This window comes from Hyalella azteca, unplaced genomic scaffold (assembly GCF_000764305.2).
Source record: "Hyalella azteca isolate HAZT.00-mixed unplaced genomic scaffold, Hazt_2.0.2 contig16847, whole genome shotgun sequence".
NCBI lineage: Eukaryota > Metazoa > Arthropoda > Malacostraca > Amphipoda > Hyalellidae > Hyalella > Hyalella azteca.
The window spans coordinates 540,811-561,857 of NW_025946654.1; the positions used below are offsets into that span (position 1 = coordinate 540,811).

Sequence of the window (21,047 nt, forward strand, 5' to 3'; positions counted from 1 at the left end):
AAAATTGTTATTTTGCTTAGTAAATTGACGTATCTGAAAAAATATTATTCAATTCTTTGAAATTCATTGCGCCGGTATTCTCACAAGGAATGGGAGTTAAGTAAATTGGCGGCGTTACGACGTTTCTAGAAAACGTTTCGGTGTGACGCAATCAAGGTTTTGGATTATTTCTACGTGAGTGTGATAGTCGTATATTTCCTATTTTAAAATTAGGTTATTTTAATCATAACAATATATAACATCTGCACATCGCTGCTAGTGTTTGGTTATATTGTTTTAGCCTGAATTTGACTTGTTAATTTGCAGGATCTTTAAATTAATAGTAAATGTTGTTTCTGTTATTTTATTAAGTTCAGTCAATTTTATGGTAGAATAGGTTATAGGTACTACCTAAGAATTTAGATTTGCAATTTGAGTCATATGATCCATTGATTCCATGATAACTAAGCTTGGTAACTACCAGGACTACCTTACTACCATGAACCATCCTAGTGATCCTACCATTACCATAGCCCATAGCCAAGGTACCTAAGCACGAGCTATCATGTCATCATTGTCATGGATGATGGAAAGCTGTTGCGAAGTAAATACTTTTAGCTACCTACCTACTTAGAAAGAAATTGAATAAGCTCGTGGCTCCATGATTTCAATTCTGGCCCAGAAAGTTGATATTCTTTACAGTTTACACCTGCTTGTGCTAACTGCTAAGTAAGTAATGATTAAAATTTAGAATCAATAAACCTGACACATTATTGGTGATGGTGTTGCTGGCCCTGTTGCAGATCTAGCTAGGTAGATAGGCAAAAATTAGCAGGTTTGGGTTTTGAACTGGCATGGAGTCATTTGAGTGTACGAAGTAATTTATCATTTGAGCCACAACTAGGATTTTCCTGCCTTTTTCTAAGCACTGAGATAAATTATTTCCTATCTAATTGTTGATAAAACTACACAGTGCACAATTGGGCTGCAAGATTCTGTTTTTACTGAAATTTGATCACTATAGCCATGAGATTTAGGTATTCATTAGCAGGAAAATATCAATCTATGTAGGGCTACCTAGTAAATGCTAGTATGTAGGTATTGAGGACTGAATGCTACATTTGCTACCAAAGCTCACTGACTTTGAGCCGTGTTCTAGGTTTTATTTTGAGGAGTCCGAGTCCTAGCTGAGATGCCGATCAGGCAATCATGGCACTCATCATGATCATGATGGCAGTGCCTGGCAGTCTGGCTGCTCTGGCACTGACTAACATAGTGACAAATCACTGATTTTTTAGAATAAATTCCGTCTTAATTTCCCCCATTTATGATTTACCTACTCAATATTAATTCAATATCTTGTATATGATAATGAATAATGATGCTATGCTGTTATTTGTATTTTTCATGATACTTTGCTTGTCTACTTATTGGTCTTAAAATTGAACTTGAGAAAGAGTTTAAAAAACTCTGCTTTGCCACTTTGCTGACTACTCAGACTAGTGACTACTCACTACTAAATGTGTTGGTGTGCCTCCCCTTAGTGAGGCTAAGTCTCCTAGACCTAGTCTCCTGAGTGGTTCTGTATATACTGCTTTGCTTGTTAGTCGCCATTTGGGAAAATTGAGAAGCTGCTTAGCTGCCCAATGAAATCAAAGAGATGAAAAGATCAGAGGTGGGCAGTAGCGGCGTAGCGCGCTACATGTAGGATGATGTAGCGTCCGCTACATTTTCAGTAGCAGTAGCAGTAGCAACGCTACATTTAAGGCGTGGTAGTGGTAGCGCCTGCTACATATTTGAGTAGCGATATGAGGTTTTGCCGCTATAGTGCTACCGATACATTTATAGATAAAGCCTTTAGATTTTACTCGATAGTATTAAATATTATTTAAAAACCAGCATGATACATACATAATATAAATTACAGAATAAAACTGTACGAAAGATTTCGGTGTAATGTAGTCAACCTCAGCCTGTTACTACTTACTAGTGTCAATATGTTAGTTGTTACTACCGTAAAATGGGATAACTTAGACCACTTTTTTTATAAATGATGCCATTTTTTTACTAGCTAAATTAAACTTGAATTGAAAGATGCAAAATACAGATCTATACTCTAGCTTCACTCACCATAAATTGCTGGCTCCTGCCTCTCATAGTTTTTATGTAATTTAAAAAAAGAGATGGTCTTTGTTACCCCATCTCTTGGGGTATCTTAGATCGGGTGGGTAAATCAAATATATTTTTTGTTAAAATAACTCCAAATAACTCCAGGTTTTGGTGCATTGTAGTAGAACTCTTCTAGCTACATATGCAAATGACAAACTTGAGGAAAGTGTTATAGTTTGCAAATGGGGGGCGCCGCCCCATAATGGGGGAAATGTGACTACCTAATGGCAGCCCTGATGGGGTAAATATTGACTGGCTTAGAAATTAAGTTAAAATTACCATATATAAGACTCTGTAGAGTCTGAAACATAAAGAAAAAACATTGATAGGTTGTCAAACATAAAATATGTTATATATGGTAATTTTATATTACCGTCAACCGGGGCTACTTGGGATGGGCGGGGTAACTCGGGACAGTCCTCCGACATGGCGTAAAACTGTTTTAGTAGCAAAACTAATTGGAAGATTGCAAAACTAAATATAGTGGTGTAAACATCAACATTTTTCCTATCTATGTAGTAATAAAGGAAGTTCAAAAATACTACATATACTATCTTTGAAAAATTCCTGAAAAAATGGTGAAAAACGATATTTTGAAAAGTTACTGCTGCTAAGGTCTGTAGTGAAAAAAAGATTTGCCGTATTAAAAAATTTTGCTTAGAAAAAAGTAGCAGACAAGTGTCAGCATGAAAACTTTATTTGCGGAATTTACATAGGTACCTCAATCCCCCCAAAAAATGGCAGCCATTTCCGCACGGCGGGCTACTCTGGACACCCCCCCCACTGCTATTTGGGACACCCCCAAAAATGCATTTACAGCAGAACCTCAGCTAGTACAGGCTCCAGTTACGAAAAAAATTGATTAAAAACAAATAATATTGATTACAAATACCTCGCTCAGTGAAACAAATTTCACTTATCAAAAAATTAGTGCATCATTGGTCATCACAAAATTATGCATGGAATGTCATATATAGAATTGTGCACCAGGCATCATAGAATGAAAAGTAATTGACCTAAACTATGATTTATTTCTCCAAAACATATGATGGTTGTCACTAAAACATTCCTTTCTGTTTCAGGGATGTTTTTCACAATCTTTTTTTATAGTAAATTCACTTAACCCAATTAAAATGGTGTAAAATTACAAGCCGCCCTGTAAGCTTACAGATAAAGAAAAAATGCTATAGGGCTGCTGATATGAAGCTTGCAGTGGACAAGGTTGTTGTAAATGCTCAATGGCATGCTCATGGATATGGTAATATTGCATCAATAATACGGTAATGTCGCATCAATAATACGGTAATTAATGTATATGGTAATATCATATCAATAAAGGAAAAACAAACAAAAATCACAGAAAATGTCATTTATTCTATCTCTACATCATCTACAATGAAAGAGGACTTCAGAGTACTGTTAGTAATGGATGAGTACACTCTGCATGCTTCAAATGTTTTAAAATGAAGTTTTATTCCAAGTGTCCCGAGTAGCCCCGTTGGATGGGGCTACTCGGGAAATGCTTTTTTTGCTTCTGGCACCTTACGAATAGCATATGGAATTTTTTGGAGAAGCCATGTGATAGCCCTTGCAAAGAGCTTTGAAATGAGCCTAAACTTGTTTACGAAATGTTTCATGGTAAGAAGTTATGAATGAAAAACGTTTGAAATTGTCCCGAGTAGCCCCGGTTGATGGTAACTTCCAAGCCGGTCTATGTTACCCCATCAGGGCTGACATTAGGTGGTCTAAGTTCCCCCATTTGGGGGCAGCACCCCCCATTTGCAAACTATGACACTTTTTCCTAAAATTTGTCTTTTGCATATGTCACTAGAAGAGTTCTACTACAATGCATCAAAATCTGGAGTTATTTTACCAAAAAATGAAAAAATTGGAAGGGGTACTCTGACAGGCTTTAAATAATAGCTTTTTTTCATGGGTCACATTTTTTATTTTTTAACCTATTAGATATGCAAACTTTTAAAATCTTTCTATTGTGTTATGTAGCCTCAGTATTAGGCCTTTAATGCCCATTGACAAAATTTTTCTACATCAAATAGTTTTTGAGTTATGGGGGTTTTTCTTAAAAAAACAAAAAGTAGTCTAAGTTACCCCATTTTATGGTAGGTACCTTGCAATATCATGAATCTATTTTCTAAAATTTTTGCTCCACCTGTCATGATCTAGAACATGTATCTACCCACAAAATTTTTCCTACAAAGTTGAAAATTTTGATTCTAAATATATTTCATTAGTCCTAATAGTGCTCAAGACAACACCTGGTTTGCAGGTTTGTTAACATGGCAGAACAGGAAGAGAAGAAAGCTTCAAAGGAAGGGAGCTCTCACTCAGTTCCTGCACTGAACAAGTTTATGCACCCTCGGAATATTTATCGCACTCCTCCCAGCTTCAAGCAACTGGCGTCTCTCTATCCAAATTTTCGGCAGTTTTGCACCTTCGATGTCAGCAGTAAAGTGCATCTTGACTTCAGTAATCCTCAGGCACTGGCTGAGTTAGCTATTGCTCTGCTGCACAAGGACTTTGGGCTGACAGTGAGTTGCCTTATTTATGCAAATTATGTAGTAAATTACACTTGTTATGAGTAAACATGAATATAAAACATACCTACTCTATTATGAAAATGTTTGGCATTGATGTTATTAAATTAATTATTACCATCCAATGTGGGGAGACAGTTATGATAAAATTATTGAATTTTACAATGTAATAACTAAATTTTTACATAACAATAACTGACAATTTCTGCAACAATCTATGAAAATAAAGTAATTCTGTTCCTAATTCCATTATCTTAATATATTGTTTTTCTCAAGGTTCATCTTCCAAGCACACATCTGGTCCCTACAATCCCTCTTCGACTCAACTATCTGCTGTGGCTTCAAGACGTAGTTAACTTATGGGCAGATCGCAGAAAGCCTGACAAGTTTGACCTGCAACAGGCCCTGCTGCTCCAACAGGCACAGAAGCAGGAGTTCCTGAATCAACAACAGAAGGAAAACTGTGAAGCAATGAGTCAAAAAGCCAAAGATGATTCGTATTATAGAAGTCCCGTTATTGGGTTTGATATAGGTACTACAAGTCACATAAAATTGATTATATGTACAATTTCACATGCATGTTTTTACCCATTTTCGTATGTAAAATTATTCAACATGATGTGCTAGCAGAGGTTTTGATATTATTGCTTTATAAGTGAACATATCCAAGACTGATATATCTAGGGAAAGATAACTATAATATATTTTCCTACCTTTCATATTCGTGTTCCAGGATGTGGAGCATCTTGTGTGTATGGTTTGCTGGGTGTTAAGCAGTGTGGCTTCCACATGCTGTGTTCTGACACTGACCAAGAGGCTCTGTCAACAGCGAGACTGAACGTCTCTACCAATGGACTGCAGCAGAAGATATTTGTGGTTGAGGTCAGTTTTGCTGCTAAGTCATTGGACTCCTCAGTATTCTGTATTTTTTTTTCAAATTCTTATAATCTTTGGCAAATCAGGCTGTTCTCACATATGTTTAGCTTAGCAAAATTTCTGAAATTTTGACAATTTTCAAAACTACGTTTCATTAAATAATACAGGCGAACAGTGTTGTGAGTATAGAATTTACTCGGGCCCTGAATAAAAATCTAGCTGCTTTGCTTTGTCTCACTATCTATAATATTCTGAAACTTTCAGAGCACCAAAGAGTCTCTGTTCTCTGCCTTGCAACGCCCAGAAACTCTCGAGTTCCTCGCTGCCCTCAGACACAAGGATGGTGAAGTGGAACCCATGGATGTTGGTGCGTTGCTGACTACATCATGACGTTTATTATATGATGTGTGATGATGTGGTTGTATCATGATTTTAACCAGTAATGTACCCTAGCCTAGCCTAAGGTATTTAATCAAATCAATTTGTATATCGGAGGATTCGTTAATGTTTGTCACTATTGCTAGAATTTGCTCGTTTCCAGATGACTCGTGTAGCGCGGAGGATGCCAAAGGCTACCTGCTGGATTTCACGATGTGCAATCCTCCTTTCTTCTCAAGCGAGCAGGAGACTGACTCAAGCAGTAAGAGCAAGAAGGACAGGCCACCGCCTAATAATGCATACACGGGTAAGTTTGGATGATTTACTTGAACAGTTCTCCCAAAAGTCAACGCAGAATAGTTAGCATCTAGCTTGCATTTTTGTAAGTGTAAATTTTCAATGGGCAAGATTAACCTGCCCTATCATCTTTCTTGAATAAAATAATTTCAAAATATATCGTTTCTGCTCCAAGTTATTAATGATTTGTTCATCTGAATCTAACCTTCTGTGTTCAGTTCAGCAGTTGATTTTTGTATCAACCTGAGATGGTAAATTACAAAAGAAATAAAAAGTTTAATCTCTTATACCATGAAGGATAACAATGACGGAAGTTAATGGTTGCAGGCAGGCTGCACGAGACGGTGGTGGAGGGAGGTGAAGTTGCCTTCATCTCCAGGATGATCGAGGAGTCTTGTCAAATCAAGCACAAAGTTCGGTCAGTTCTCGTTCTCATCTATGAGCTCAAATCAGGTCAATTAGTGTTCATAGGAATCAAGTCTCTTCAAAAATTCTTGTGATGTAACCCATTGCCCACAGATACACTAACAGTTTTCTATTTTACTCCTATCTCAGGCCTGGTAACAAAAGTGACCGTTAGTAGACAATAGGTTGACAAGCTAGTTTGCAAGTACGAAGATGCAGCAAGATTTGCCTCATGACAGAAATATGAGATGAGCTTGATTCCCATGACAGTTTAACCAACTTATTATTATTACTTCTACTCACCATTTACTAGTTAAAAGAGCAAGTCACGTCCAATATAATTACTTCGTTCACACTGTCAGATGGTTAAAATAACATTGAACGTTATGTGCGTGCAGAGTATTCAGCACTCTGGTGGGTGCCGCGGCAGACGTGAAGCTCGTAAAGCAGATGCTGGCTGCTGTGTCGCCTGCGCACTCGGTCGTCACGGAGTTCTGCCAAGGCCGCACAATGAGGCCAGTCTTCAGAAGCGCTAGCAGTTATCCACAACTACATTGTTGTAGTGTCACTACGATCACACGTTATGGGATTTAGTAACTTCGCCCCCAATCCCATATGTATTCAAGTAAACGTTTTTACTTCCTGTGGACGTGTGTCTATGCTCGTCAGAAGTCCTATGGGATTTCGCGCTCCTAGGGGGATTGTTCCTGAGCTCGCGGTGTCTGACTGCAGATCTAAGTGGTGGGGTCACGTTATTAGGTAGGTAGGTAGGTAGGTATTTCCCTTCTCTGTCTCTCTCGTGCGGGCTCCGACGTTCCTTGTAAGCAACTTCTTGTTTGAATGTCTTAGTTTCTGTTGCTTTTCACCTGTCACTTCATCTTTTTGAGATGCTAACGCTGCTTCTTTTGAGCCAGCTTCAGCGGGATTAATAATTGAAACCTTCCACCCCTTGTGGGTGATGATTGATTTGAGATATGGAATAATCGAGACCTTCCGCCTTGTTGTTGTAATTGCCCATCCTGGTAGTGGCGACTAGGGAGGGGAAGTGATAGGTCAGTTTTTCCGGGCACTTGGTGCAACTGGTAGTTCTACGACCATCACTGGCTCGCGAGACCTTCCGCCTCGCTTGCAATGTTATATTTTGACATCCGGTGTGAAATAGCTGAAGCGCTAGCAAACCATTATACTACTACTTTACTTAACTAAGAAATTATACCGGTTACTAAAAATGGACCCGGAAAATGCGTGGAAGATTTTGTTATTCTCAACTACTATGAAGTGGTGCAATTCCTAAAGAGGTAATTCGTTGACAACAGGTGGGGTGTAGCGTGGACGTGGTGCCGCGACGTGTGCCTGGAAGTAGTCAAGAGCAAGAAACAAATCAGCTCAGTGAAGCCCTTGCTGCTGAACTGGCCCCGCACCTCCCACCTCAGCAGCCAGTCGGTGCTTGGTGCATGGGAGGCCATCGACTCCTGGCTCAGACTAATTAAGGTATTGTGGTCAGTATAAATGTAATGGATTGTCTACGGTCGGAACTCTCGCCTGTATTACTTGACATATGATACGAATATTGACGATAGTTCTGTATCTGTAACAAAGGATTAACAGGGCTAAAAAGATTAGCGGTAGATTTATAGCTTGCATGATCAACGTAATTATCGAGTCATTAAGGCCTTTGTGAATTGTTGTGGCTTTGGCACAGTTGGGTGTGAAGCAAGTGCTAAGTAAACTAGAAACGCAGTTGCAGACACTATCAAACCCACAGTTTACACTGCAAAACATCCAGAGAAACTGCTGATTGACCGTTTTGATATTATGATCAAATTGTGGGGCGTTACCATAATTGTATAAACTTGTGCAGACAGATGTGTAGATGGTACATCTTTTTGAATTTGATTTTCAGTTTAAAGCCGTTCTTCGTGGAGGTAATCGTGTAATAAATCGGTATACTCCTACATAAAGTTTGCTCAATTTCTCTTCCCAGCTCAAGGCGAAAGTTTTCAAGTCCAGCAAGTATTTCGTCGGGGCCTCGTTGAAGGCTTACAAGGTAACGTGGCAGAACATGCGGCAAAGGCGTCGCCAAGAGAACAAAAAACACGCAAAGCCCGGCAGCGACTGTGAGTGTCCATGTCCTTTCTTTGCGCACGCTCATTTTGACTAATGAAATATCTAGACGAGCCATAGATGCGACCTCAGTACAGCCCTGTCTAATTTTTTTCTATCCTTGATCAGCTAAACTAAAGTAATTTGAGACCATTACTTGAGCTCAGTCTTGGGATATTGTTGAATAAATCAATGTCAACTAACTGGTATGTAAATATCACTGTGGATACATTTGCAGAAAAACACAAGTACATTCAATCTAGTGGCAATAAACACATGTGATTAATGAATATATTTTGATTTTCAAGGCTTGAACACGGATAGTCTTGAAGGAGCGAACACGTCTGATGCGTCGATTTGCTCGCCATCGGAGCCTGACGCTGGCGAATCTAACGGACAATTCGACCACAAGATTGACGCCAAGCGCCGAGTTTCTGAAGCTGCGGTAGAGGACCTGGAGATCGACTCCCGCCTAAATCCCATCAAGAAGTTGAAGCTGGAAACCAACGATGATGAAGACCAGGATGATAGTGACGATGATGACAATGACGGAGACCATGTCGATGCACAAGACGAGCAAATTAATGAAGATGCTCACAAAGATTCGGTTTCAGTTAAGCAAACCGGGAAACCCTGCCTCCTTAAAGTAAACATATTTGTTAAGTTGGTCAACAATCAGGTGGTGGTCGAGCTGCACACCTTGAGTGGACTCTTGGGGAGGGAGGGAGCTAACCAGCTCCTTACTTATCTTAGGAATCAATCAGTAAAGCGATGAAATATTCTGAGTAGCAAGATGTGTAATTAAACAAATGCAATCATAAAATTTGCTTTCATTTTATTCATTTGAAAAACCTCGTCGGTAACATCATTAGGAATATAACACAAGTTATACGTTATGATTTCATTTAAATCGTTTGATGGGTTAAACAAATTCTACATTGAAAACGCAGGGTTATATAATTAAAGCTAAAACGGAGTATTGACTAGAATCTCAATTGCACAAGATCAACATCAGGCACCTTCATTCTTACTTCAGTTCTGACACAAGCCCCAATTTTTCTCGCAGTTTCGAGAAGGAAATTTTAATTTTGATTGTCATTACATTTGCTCTGAAATTCTGTTTTCAGACCACGATGAAATTTGCAAGGTACCTGCTCTCGACGAGAGCAGATTGATTGAAACAATTGAAATGTAATTGATTTATGAACACCAGAAGCAATACATCTAAAGAAGCAGCTATTAGTTTCTCCTTATTTGGCACAGTTAGCCACAACACACCGTCAACAGACGAAGTGAAAGTCCTGCGGCTTTTCTTATTCTAAATATTCGACCATGTTGCGAACCGCATCATATTAACCTGTGAAAATTCAAACACCCATGAACCCAATTATCACCAACACCAAGACCAGCAAGAAGGCACTTATTAGAGCATTCTTTTAATACTGCTGTACGATAGACTTGGGAGAAAAATTAAAAACCTCACACAGAACACGTAAAAAAATGGAAATCAGAAGGTCTAGTAACGAGGCAAGGAAACGAACAAGTAGTAGAGGGGAGATTTCTAGCGCTTCAGATCAGCTCTGTCAAAGGAAACGAAGAAAAAAATTAGCTGTTGTAAAGGGCATTAGTGAAATAGAGCATGGCGTCCATCGGAGTTGAGAATTGCGGATGAGAGTTTGTCCAGTAAATTAGCATAAAAAATTTCCGATTTGAGGCAAAAGACAAAAATCCATCATGCCTCAAGCAAGCGTCCATAATAATTGCGAAGCAGTGGTTTAAAATAGTGGCAGTGAAATATGAAAACGTGTATTACGCGGTAGTAGTTATTCCCAATATCCATCACTTCTTGTATTGCACTTGGTAAAGATCAGGACGCTTCTGTTTGGAGATAGGAATGTTCTGACGAATACTCTTCACTTCGTTGGCATCTGAAACAAAAAAATAGAAAACATGAGTTTGGAAATTCAGCAATTTATTGATCATAGTGCTTTTGAATCGAAGGTTAGACGTCGATAACATCCGAACAATAAATTGAAGTGAGGCTAGATCTCGTGATCTATTTCGAAATGAAGCAATAAACTTCATCCACGAGATATGTCTAGCTAGAGATAGCATGAAAATGTTGGATCATAAGACGTTAGAATTTTATAAATCGTAGTATTTGGCCAACACACTTATGTGCTTGCAGAGTACATGTACACGGATTGATACGGATAGAGAAGATATACACGGATTGTGTGACAAGTCTAGCATTTAAAACATAACTGTTAGGCACACTGGACAGATCATCGTAAATATTCCGATCATATACCGAGTTCCGCATAGACGATAGTCTCATCCTCATCAGCTTCAGCCACGAGGCAGCCCCATGGGTCGACACAAAGGCTGTGGCCGTAAGCAATGTAGTCAGCATTCACGTCCCGGGCAGGAGATATACTCGCCACGTACACCTGATCATGGGGGAATATCAATTCATAGCTAAGAACATGATTGAAACACGGGTATGCAGACCATAAGTTTAGTTGTCTAATCCATTTAAGCTTTCTGCGTAACCACAAATTAGTTACTATGCAACTTATTAGAAGTATGTTTGAATAATTCGTCACAGGAATACCAACCTGATTGTCAACAGCTCGAGCTCGCTGCAGCAGCTCCCAATGCGCCGGTCCTGTGGTCATGTTGAATGCCCCAGGATAGAGCAACAGGTTGCACCCTGCAACACAGAAGCCATCACTTACTATTGGGTAAAGATTAAAATGAGGGCTAGAAAAATGTAGAAATGTAAGCTTTGAATAATATTGGAAGTATAATCACTACTCTGAGAAATCTGAGGTGAATGATTGTACTTAACAATGTTTCCAACAGTTTGACAAACGTTTCATTTCAACCAGCAAGACATTGTAGAACAAATCTTAGACAACCTACAAGCTATGAAATTTAATTATAAACTACGTATTCATCTCGTTTTTCTTGTTGAAGTAACTCACCTAATTTGGCGTAAACCTGGGCAAGTTCGGCAAATCTGATGTCATAGCAGATGCCTAGGCCCACCTTCCAGCCCATGACATCGAAAGTGGTGAATGCCGCGCCAGCAGAGAGCGTCTCCGACTCCTTGAAGCTGATCGACCCAGGGATGTTGATGTCAAACAGATGAATCTGCATTCAATGACGACGCAAAGTAAAGCAACACTATTTGCACCAATTATCAAGAGTTTGAACAATTTGAATTATGAATCGGTTTGAAAGATAGGAAAATAGTTAAACTTTATGCATGATGGAATATTGATTAAATGATTCAAGGATAAAGGAAGTTTAAAAGATCCAAGGATGTTTCAAGGATAAAGATTTAATCAGACTACATTTTTCAAAGTGTATATATCATGGGAGACTTCAAATGAAATTTTATCTGCATGAAATGTATTTTTAATGCTACAAAAATGGGTAAAGATACCTTCCTGTGTTTGGCAATGAGTTGACCAGTTGGGGAGTAGACAGTGCTGGTATTGTAAAGTTTGTTGCCATCGCGCTCTGGAATGGAGCCCCCAACAAGCCATACTTGGTTCTTCTTCGCTAATGAACTCAAGAATTCTGTTGTTTCCCCTGGCACTGCTTCAGCATATTCAGAAAAATACTCTGGAAAAAACAGAGTAACATTATAACATGCTTGTGTTTAAGCGTGGGAATGAGGTACAATTTAAAACTACATATTCATACAAGGTTGAAGGAATAACTCAGATATGTACATGAACATGTTTGCACAGCTGGAGCATGACATTTTTACAATTTTACAAGTTCATTTCATAATAAAAAAAGTAAAGTCAGAAACAAAAAGATTATGTAAATTAAAACGTACTTGTTCCATATGGGCAGTTAAAGCATTCAGGGAGAGCAACAATTTTAGCACCACTTTGAGCAGCAATTCCGACCAGCTCAGCACATCTACTGAGATTGGCAGGCTTGTTCTGCTTCACAGCCATTTGTACCAGAGCCAGCAGCAAGTTGGATCCTGAAAAATAATTAAAGCTTTGAAATTTTTTAATTTATAATTTGATAAAGCATTGTTAGCTCTGGGAGGATTACAGTACTATTTCACAAATGTAGAAAAGTGGTCAATAGCACTGTAATGAGGATAATAATATGTGTTTAAAATTACTTTTTAAAGAAAACACTGCTAAAGAATATAGTGTTTCCAATGTTACACATCTACAATAAATCTAATTTTATTTACATCTATTTAAAAAAAAATAATTTTTAAATTTTTTTAACATATGAAAAAAATGTAAATTTTCAAAATTACCTATTTATTGTATCAATTGATACATGCATTGTATCCAACATTACACAAGTATGCAAAATTTCAGAATCAATTGGACAGGTAGAAGTGTGTTGAATATTGATTATAACATTTGTACATGACAAAATTATTTTATTTTTTATAATAAACATTTTTGTAATTTTTAAAATTATATATTCTGTCAATTGATTCATGCATTGTCTCCAACTTTACACAAGTGTGCAAAATTTCAGATTGATGGGAGAGGTGGAAGTGTGTTATATATTGATTACATATAAGATTTGTAGCAGACAGACAAACAAATGACAAGAAGTGAAGTTAACCCTTTACCGTCTGATTTTCTGGGTCAAAACTCGCAAATTTAACTTTCCGGTTTTTAGTCTCACCTTAACCCTTTCACGGGTAAGTTACCATATATGATCACTTGAAATCGTGTCACAAAAAGCATCACCACGGCTTCCTGTTTGTTTTTGAGGCATCCTTATAATGCCTCAGTCAATCACTAATTATCTGACCATCATTCTATCTATAGCATCACCAGCTGCAAAGTCCACAAATTGAAATATGAGCATTTAAATGAAGGTTTTGACTCAGACAATGGAATTGACGCTCTTTCCGCATTTTCTTCAAAAGGTGGAAGTATCAATATATAAATTTCTTTATTTTGGCAACTTGATTAAATTTAATTAAATTAAATTTTTATGTTTCTAATTTTTCATTTGCATAAACTGAATTTTGATTATAAAGAAAAATTTTGTGTACTGATCGCATTTATTGAATTCTTCAAGTGCAATTTAAACCTTCAATGGGCAAAATTTGCAAAAATTCATAGAAATAAATATATTGTACAATACTTCATACTTTCTTGAAATGGTTTCTGAAATTTTAATTTCTGGATATTTCAATGGTTGCCCGCTAAAGGGTTAGAGCTGACATTCTGACCAATCCAACGTTAACAAAATCATCTCTGTATGTTGATATATGCCTTGAGGCCAGATCGCGAAAGGGTTAGGGGTGGGGGAGTTCTTTCACATTTAAGATAGGTGAAAATTACCAGCTCGGCACATAAATAGACAGTCTGAAGATGCTGATCTTTAGTTACCCGGCCGCTGTCATGTGGGATGGTGCTCATGCAGTCGCTCCCACCATCCTTGACTGAATTTCAGCTCCAGTAACGTCTAGTCTTGTATCCATGCCACCTTGAATGCCTATTTTGTCACGCTCGGGACTTTGTCGCGCTCTACTGAACATTCACACTTATTGTCACTGCAAACCTATTGCCTCCAAGAGTTTTTAAGGGGAGCATGTAGGCAAAAATCTATTTTCTATATATATGGTAGAATCATCTCCAAACTTGGTACCACACATATGTAAAATCAAAAATGATTACCATTTTTTTTCGTGTGAATTTTTTGAAATAAGTGAAAGAAAACATGAAATTCATAGAAAATGGCAAAAGAAGGGGGTACTCTAAAAAAATTTATGACTGTTGCAAATTATATGCTACAACATTGAGACACGTATCATTCGATACGTAAAGACCATATCTAGCGATTCTCAAAACACTTTTTCAATTTTTTCCTTGGTTCTCTTGTTATGATGATTTTTCTGAAATTTTTTGATTTTTCAACTAATTTTTGAATTTTTCCCCTTTTTTCAAAATATTTTTGAAACTAAAATGAAAAAAAAAAGGTTCGAGAATCGCTAGATAGGTATTTTAATTGCAAATCGAATGGTATATGTCTCATTGCTGTAGCTTCAAAACTCTAGGACTTATAAAGTTTGTCGTGACATTAAGTGTGAATGTTCAGGAGGACGCAACAAAGTCCCGGGTGCACCGCAATAGGCGGTCAATGTAGCATAGATACCAAAGTAAACATTTCTGGAGCTTGATTCCAATCAAGGATGGTGGGAGCAACTACATGCGCACGTCCCCGTATGACGCCCGGAGGCACACTGGCTTACACTTTCTAAAAACACTGTATTTGTAGTGCTAGGCAGCGAATTTCCCTCAATGTAATTACTGAAGGAACTCCCTCCCCCCTGCCCTCCTTTCATGAAGTGTGGTGTACATCAAAATTCACATACAGAGACGGTAATGATACCGTTGGATAGCTCAGAATGTCAGCTTTAAGATGAGACTAAACACGTAACTGCAGCACAACTCAAATAGACACTATATTTAAATAGCTCAGCAGCTAATTAGTTCCTATCTAATTACTGGAAGAACTCCCCCACCCGCCCCCCTTTCATGAAGTGTGGTGAATCTAAAAATGGATGTACAGAGATGGTAATGGTACCGTTGGATAGAGCAGAATGTCAGCTTTAAGAGTAGATTAAAAACCGGAAAAGCCGAAATCCAAAATTTTTGCCTAAGCTAAAGCAATGAGAAATAAACCGTTCGATTTGCAAATAAAAGATATAGAGATTGGTTGTAGCTTGTTGTCAATTTCATTATTGTTTTGAAAATAATTTGGAAAAAGAGGGGAGAAATTCGAAAGGGTGGGGGGGGGTGAAATCAAAATTTTTCAAAAAATGCCCACCCCACCCACAAAAATTAGAATTTTGAAAAACGGCAAGGACAAAACGATAAATATGGTTCTTACGCATCGAATGATATGCGTCTCCATGTTGTAGCTTCAAAATCCTAGGGAGATACATTTTGACAGTATCCCCTTTTTGACTGTTTTTTAAAAATTTCATGTTTTCTTTCATTTTTTTCAAAAAATTCCCACAAACAAAAAAAATTGCACTAACAAAAAAAGTCGTAGATTTATTTTTTACATATGTGTACCAAGTTTCAAAGTGAACTGTCTGTAAATAACAGAAATAAAATTTCCACAAGAAATTGGAAATTTCCATTGGAAATTGGAAATTTTATTTTGGTTATTCATTGACAGATAACTTTGAAACTTGGTACACATTTGTAAAAAATAAATCTAGAACTTTTTTTGTTAGTGCAAATTTTTCAAAAAAATTAAAGACAGTGCGAAATTCTTATAAAACGAGTGTTTTTTTAAAGGCGACTCGAAAGTCCGATTTGGCAGTAAAGGGTTAAAGAGAAGTGATGTAAAAATTGGTTCCATTTACTAAAAATTTCAAAGTTTTACTGGAAATTTCAGTTGTGTTTTGTCAGGTGACATTCATGCATATCAACATTGTCCCTAGCTCAATATATGCATAGCTCATGCCACATTTTTTTCAGCCCAAGATATCAGCTTGGTCTTAATTAGGTGTCTTGATTTTTATTAAAAATATTTCACCAGAAAACCAGATATTTTGAACATCATCATTTAAAAGATATTTAGCAGATTGTCAAGGCTGAGTATGACCCACAGCTTGAATCTTGGCTCCTGAATAGCTACAAGAACATGGCTATTATGAAGACAGGGTGCGTACTGGTTTCTAGAAAAAAAAAATTCCACGACTTTTCCATGACCATCAAACATCAATATAATATTCCAAGACTCGTATACGACAGGTTTAGTATGACTGAAAGACTAACCATGCATATTCTATCATCTCCTACACTTGATAAATAGCAAATGTGTAAATGCATAGAGCAGGCAAACACAGAGGAACAAAAATAACATATCTGAAAATCAAGCATACACTGGTATTATTATGTATTCAATAGTGTTGAATCACAACAAATATTGAGTAATGCACAAAAGATTGTACCTGATAATGTCAAAGTTCAGAACACTCTTCAGCACCACTACCCTAACATTCAACTGGCAGCTATTCCATTAACTTTTTCTTCAATGTACAGTTCAAGAGTGTGTAGTTTTGTTTTCAAAGATCGCCTCATGGCATTGAACTTTGAGATAATTTTCAAATCCCCATTTCTCTCCATTGCTTCTGCATATTCATCTGCAGCTTGCTCTTTCTCTTCTGCTCTTTCAATTCTGCCAAATCAGTATTGTAATCTATAGGCTGTTTTGGCACCACCAGTTGCAAGCAGCATCTTTTTGGTGATGGTCATCTTGTCCAGGCCACCAACATGTGCAACATGATCATGCAGGGCAACCTGACATGACAGCACGCAGGGCAACCACCGTTTGCTGTCATGTTGTGTGTCATGACTTCCTTGTTGAATGAAAATCCTCTTTCAACCATGTCTTGACCATGAGACAGGAGCATGAGCATCTGCACTACATTCCAGAGCTTCTCGTAGGTACTCTTTGTCAGAATTGCATGCCAAAAAGTGTCCAGTCGATCAGAAGTTGAAAATGCTTGAAACTGTGTATTCAATTCACTGCAATGTTGTGATTCATCTCTAAAGTTGCACATCTCATCACACAACACCATCCACATCTGTGTTAGGTAATCTCTTGGCATCAAAAAGCAAAGTGAGACAGTTCTTCAACTGTGTTTTGCCAGCTTCCTTACAGTCCTTCTTGATGAGGATTTTTGGCACTAGCCATTTCAGGTTCCTACCAAGGCCATATATACCTGAAAGGGCTCTTGTCCAGTAGCTATTGGACTACAGCCTGCATGAAGTCCCGTGCTTGTGTCTTTGAAAGTGATAACTTGCAATGCACTTGCCTTCTTGTCTGCAAGCTGTTCTTTTATTGCAGTCCTGGCCATGTAACAAACATCTACCTTATTGAGGAAAATTAAAACGCCTCTTGTTCCATGACTTTCCATGACCTGAAATGAAATCCAAAGACTTTCCAGGCCTGGAAAAAGAAAAATCAAATTCCATGACGTTCCAGGTTTTCCATGACTGGTACGCACCCTGTGAAGACAAATTTTTTGGTTCATAGGGTATATTTTTACAAACACTTGAACAATTTTACAGGTAAGCTTACAAATATGCAGAAATATAAATTTCTGAAGTCAGTACAAGAGAGTATGAACAAGTAGAAGTTAGAAGATATATTTAATCATTAGCATTTCCAAAATTTTGCATGTTGGCAGGGTATAACTATTGAAGAATTTATTATGTGTACCATAAAATGGGGTAACTTAGACCGGCGGGGTAACTTAGACCACTTTTCGTTTTTTTTACAAAAACCCCCACAACTCAAAAACTATTTGACATAGAAAAATTTTGTCAATGGGCATTAAAGGCCTAATACTGATATAATTGATTTTACCACCCAGTCTAAGTTACCCCAAGAGCTGGGGTAACAAAGACCATCACTTTTTTTAAAATTACATAAAGACTATGAGAGGCAGGAGCCAGCAATTTATGGTGAGTGAAGCTAGAGTATAGACCTGTATTTTGCATGTTTCAATTCAAGTTTAATTTAGCTAGTAAGAAAATGGCATCATTTATAAGAAAAAAAGTGGTCTAAGTTACCCCATTTTATGGTACTCACTGTGATAAAAATTTTGATTTTTATCATAGCATCACATTTCTTAAATAGCATCATCCCATAAAATCCATACTTAATAATATGCGCTTAAAAATAATTTTTAAAACCAACACTTCTAAAGAGGCCCGTGTCTCTGATGTTACCAAATGCACAATGGATTTCTCATTTTATTTTTGAATATTCTAGAAAATTTCTAATTTAAAAAATTATTTTTTTCTGTCAATTGATTCATGCATTGTCTCCGAGACTGAGACTTTATGCAAGTGGGCAAAATTGTAGACCAATAGGACAGGTAGAACTTGGAAGTGTTTAAAATCTTGATTATAAAAATTTGTAGCAGACAAACAAACAACAAGAAGTGAAGTTAAAGAGAAGTATTGTAAAAAAGTGTTAATTTCAATATTACAGCTAAGATGAAATTTCAAAAATAAAATTATTATAGGATTTTTATATGTAAATTAGAAATCAAAGTTAAGAACTGCTATAGTTAGATTTTTAGGAAAAGAAATGTGTATCAACATGTCAATTGTCAAATACTCTTGAAATTTTGTGGAAAAATTTATTAATTTATGACATACACAGGCTACACACCTACAACTACAAGGCTACACTGAACAATTGTTGATGACAATCATCACATGATCACAATCACTATGCTGACTGCTGACTGCTGAGTATGCTCAAAAAATCATAAATAGGACTGTTACTGAGTGTTATGTACAGTATACCAATTTGTGATTTGGACACTTTGGAGTTTGGACAACATAATAATATCACATCATCATATGGTTTGAGTTCAATGCACTTGATTGAAAAAATGTTCTACAGCCACTCCAGGCTTGAAGCTGAAAGGTTGTCCAACTTCACAGTCCAAGCCCCCTGATTTGGTTCTCTGTCATTTTTCATCTTATTATCTTGAATAAATTATTTACAATGACTGAATGAGAGTCCAAGGAGGAGGCAAGGAGCCTAAGCTACTGCTAGCCTACTAGCCTGTACTAGGTATTCTATTTCTCCCAGTGTCTTTCTAAATTTTCAGTTCACATTTCACAACGCTGTTCCAATTTCCAAATAATCTCTTTTGATGCCGCCAAAATGATTATTACCTTATTTGAAGCCATAGTGGCAAAGCAGAGCTTTTTTAGAATAAGTTCATTCTTAATTTCCTCATTTACCTACTTAAGATTTAAGCCAATTACTTAAGTATGATAATGCTGGTATGATATCCAGGATACTTTACTCAGTTTACTGGTCTACTTATAGGACTCACCGACTCAAAAATGAACTTGAGGGAGAGTCCAAAAAACTCTCTGCTTGGCCACTATGTTTGAAGAACATCCAAATATGTTGGCACTTGGCCGTTGACAATAACTTGACATAGTATGCTTTAATGCTTACATACTGCATAGTGACATACCCATCAGCCATCACAATTAGGTATATGCTTCAGCGCTCAGCGAGTCTTGAAAGCAACTTCAAAAATCAATTGAATGCATTGATAATGGCCTCAATAAGACATAAGTACCTACCGTCTTAAACCGTCACTTGTCTCAGAGTCAGACCAATGCAGCTTTAAAACTAGGTAGTAACCTAACGGCCTAACCTAACTTGACTTACCTAGGTGATACCGTGATGGAAAAGTCAGGTAACGTCCTTTTCAATAAAATTTATTCAGTAATGACATCTCAACTATTTATTTATTGAACTTTCTAATCAGGAAGTTTCTGTGACTTACCCTCTAAGTGTACTGTGTACATAATTAATAACGAACATACGCGCCACGACAGTCAAAATTCTCACCTTGAGGTGCAGTCATATTTACGTCGTTGATATCCTTTTGGAGTAATGCAATAAACTTTCCTTGAATAAAGCCGCCGTAGATAATTATGTTGAAGTTACAGAAGACCTTGTCGGACCGAAGCCAACATAAGCAACTGTCGCCTTTTATTCCTCACCATACAGTATTTTAGCTACGATACGAGGCGAAACAGTTCACCACACGATGGCCGGATCGGAACTATTACCTATGGTAACTGACCTACATCTGAGGGTCCGTTTTAGACACATCCCCGATGTGAAGCAGCTCACAGGAAATAAATTATTTATCGAATCTTTGATTATAATGAGAACATTGATCATTTTCACGCCTAATAAATTCAATTGAAAGAATCAAGACGATATTTATAGACACATATTATATCATTATATACATTTTTTAATTGTATACGTGAATTTATATTACAGTGGGCATTTTTTTCATTGACACAACTATGTTATGTGGTTCTTTAAATTATTTAGTACGCAGATGAATGAGTTAAGCAGTAACTTAGGCGTACCATTTAATATATGAAGTCTAGAGTGTAAGCCGGTGGGCGTCGAACTCCTGCCTGCTGAGTTGTAGCTAAAATTAGTAGCCGTGCACTTGATGCAGCTCTAAAATAGAGGAGTGGGCACATGCGTCGTGGTCAGACAAAATTAAACTTGCTCCTCATCCTCAAAACAGCGAGCACCTTATCGAGAAAATTATTTAATTTTTGAAAATCCGTTCACGGTATTTACTCAAGTTGACCACTTCGCTGGCAAGATTTTGGACCAGTTTAGGTCGTCTGTTCAAGAAATATTGGCAAGATTAAAAATGATGTCTCATGGCTTGTATTTTTCTTCAAA

At 37.3% G+C, this 21,047-nt stretch overlaps 2 protein-coding genes across 3 annotated transcripts; one reads left to right on the forward strand and one right to left on the reverse strand.

Annotated features, from left to right (window-relative positions):
- The first annotated feature begins 16 nt into the window (after positions 1–16).
- LOC108680475 (RNA N6-adenosine-methyltransferase mettl16) lies at positions 17–9,585 on the forward strand. 2 transcript variants are annotated; one of them, XM_018169299.2, is made up of 11 exons: positions 17–174; positions 4,436–4,697; positions 4,980–5,235; positions 5,437–5,585; positions 5,844–5,946; positions 6,121–6,264; positions 6,582–6,672; positions 7,058–7,174; positions 7,976–8,150; positions 8,644–8,776; positions 9,071–9,585. In XM_018169299.2, the coding sequence occupies exons 2-11, from the start codon at positions 4,446–4,448 to the stop codon at positions 9,535–9,537; spliced, it is 1,887 nt and encodes a 628-aa protein (XP_018024788.1). In that variant the 5' UTR covers positions 17–174; positions 4,436–4,445; the 3' UTR covers positions 9,538–9,585. The 2 variants fall into 2 exon arrangements, with proteins under 2 accessions (XP_018024788.1, XP_047741020.1); XM_047885064.1 differs by lacking the exon at positions 17–174 and adding an exon at positions 688–708.
- Positions 9,578–20,403, reverse strand: LOC108680476 (omega-amidase NIT2). Its single transcript, XM_018169300.1, has 7 exons — positions 20,181–20,403; positions 12,616–12,768; positions 12,214–12,395; positions 11,750–11,918; positions 11,381–11,475; positions 11,074–11,212; positions 9,578–10,690 (listed from the first exon to the last, which is right to left on the reverse strand). Exons 1-7 carry the CDS (start codon positions 20,194–20,196, stop codon positions 10,602–10,604), a joined length of 843 nt encoding a protein of 280 aa, XP_018024789.1. The 5' UTR covers positions 20,197–20,403; the 3' UTR covers positions 9,578–10,601.
- Between the last annotated feature and the right edge of the window lie 644 nt (positions 20,404–21,047).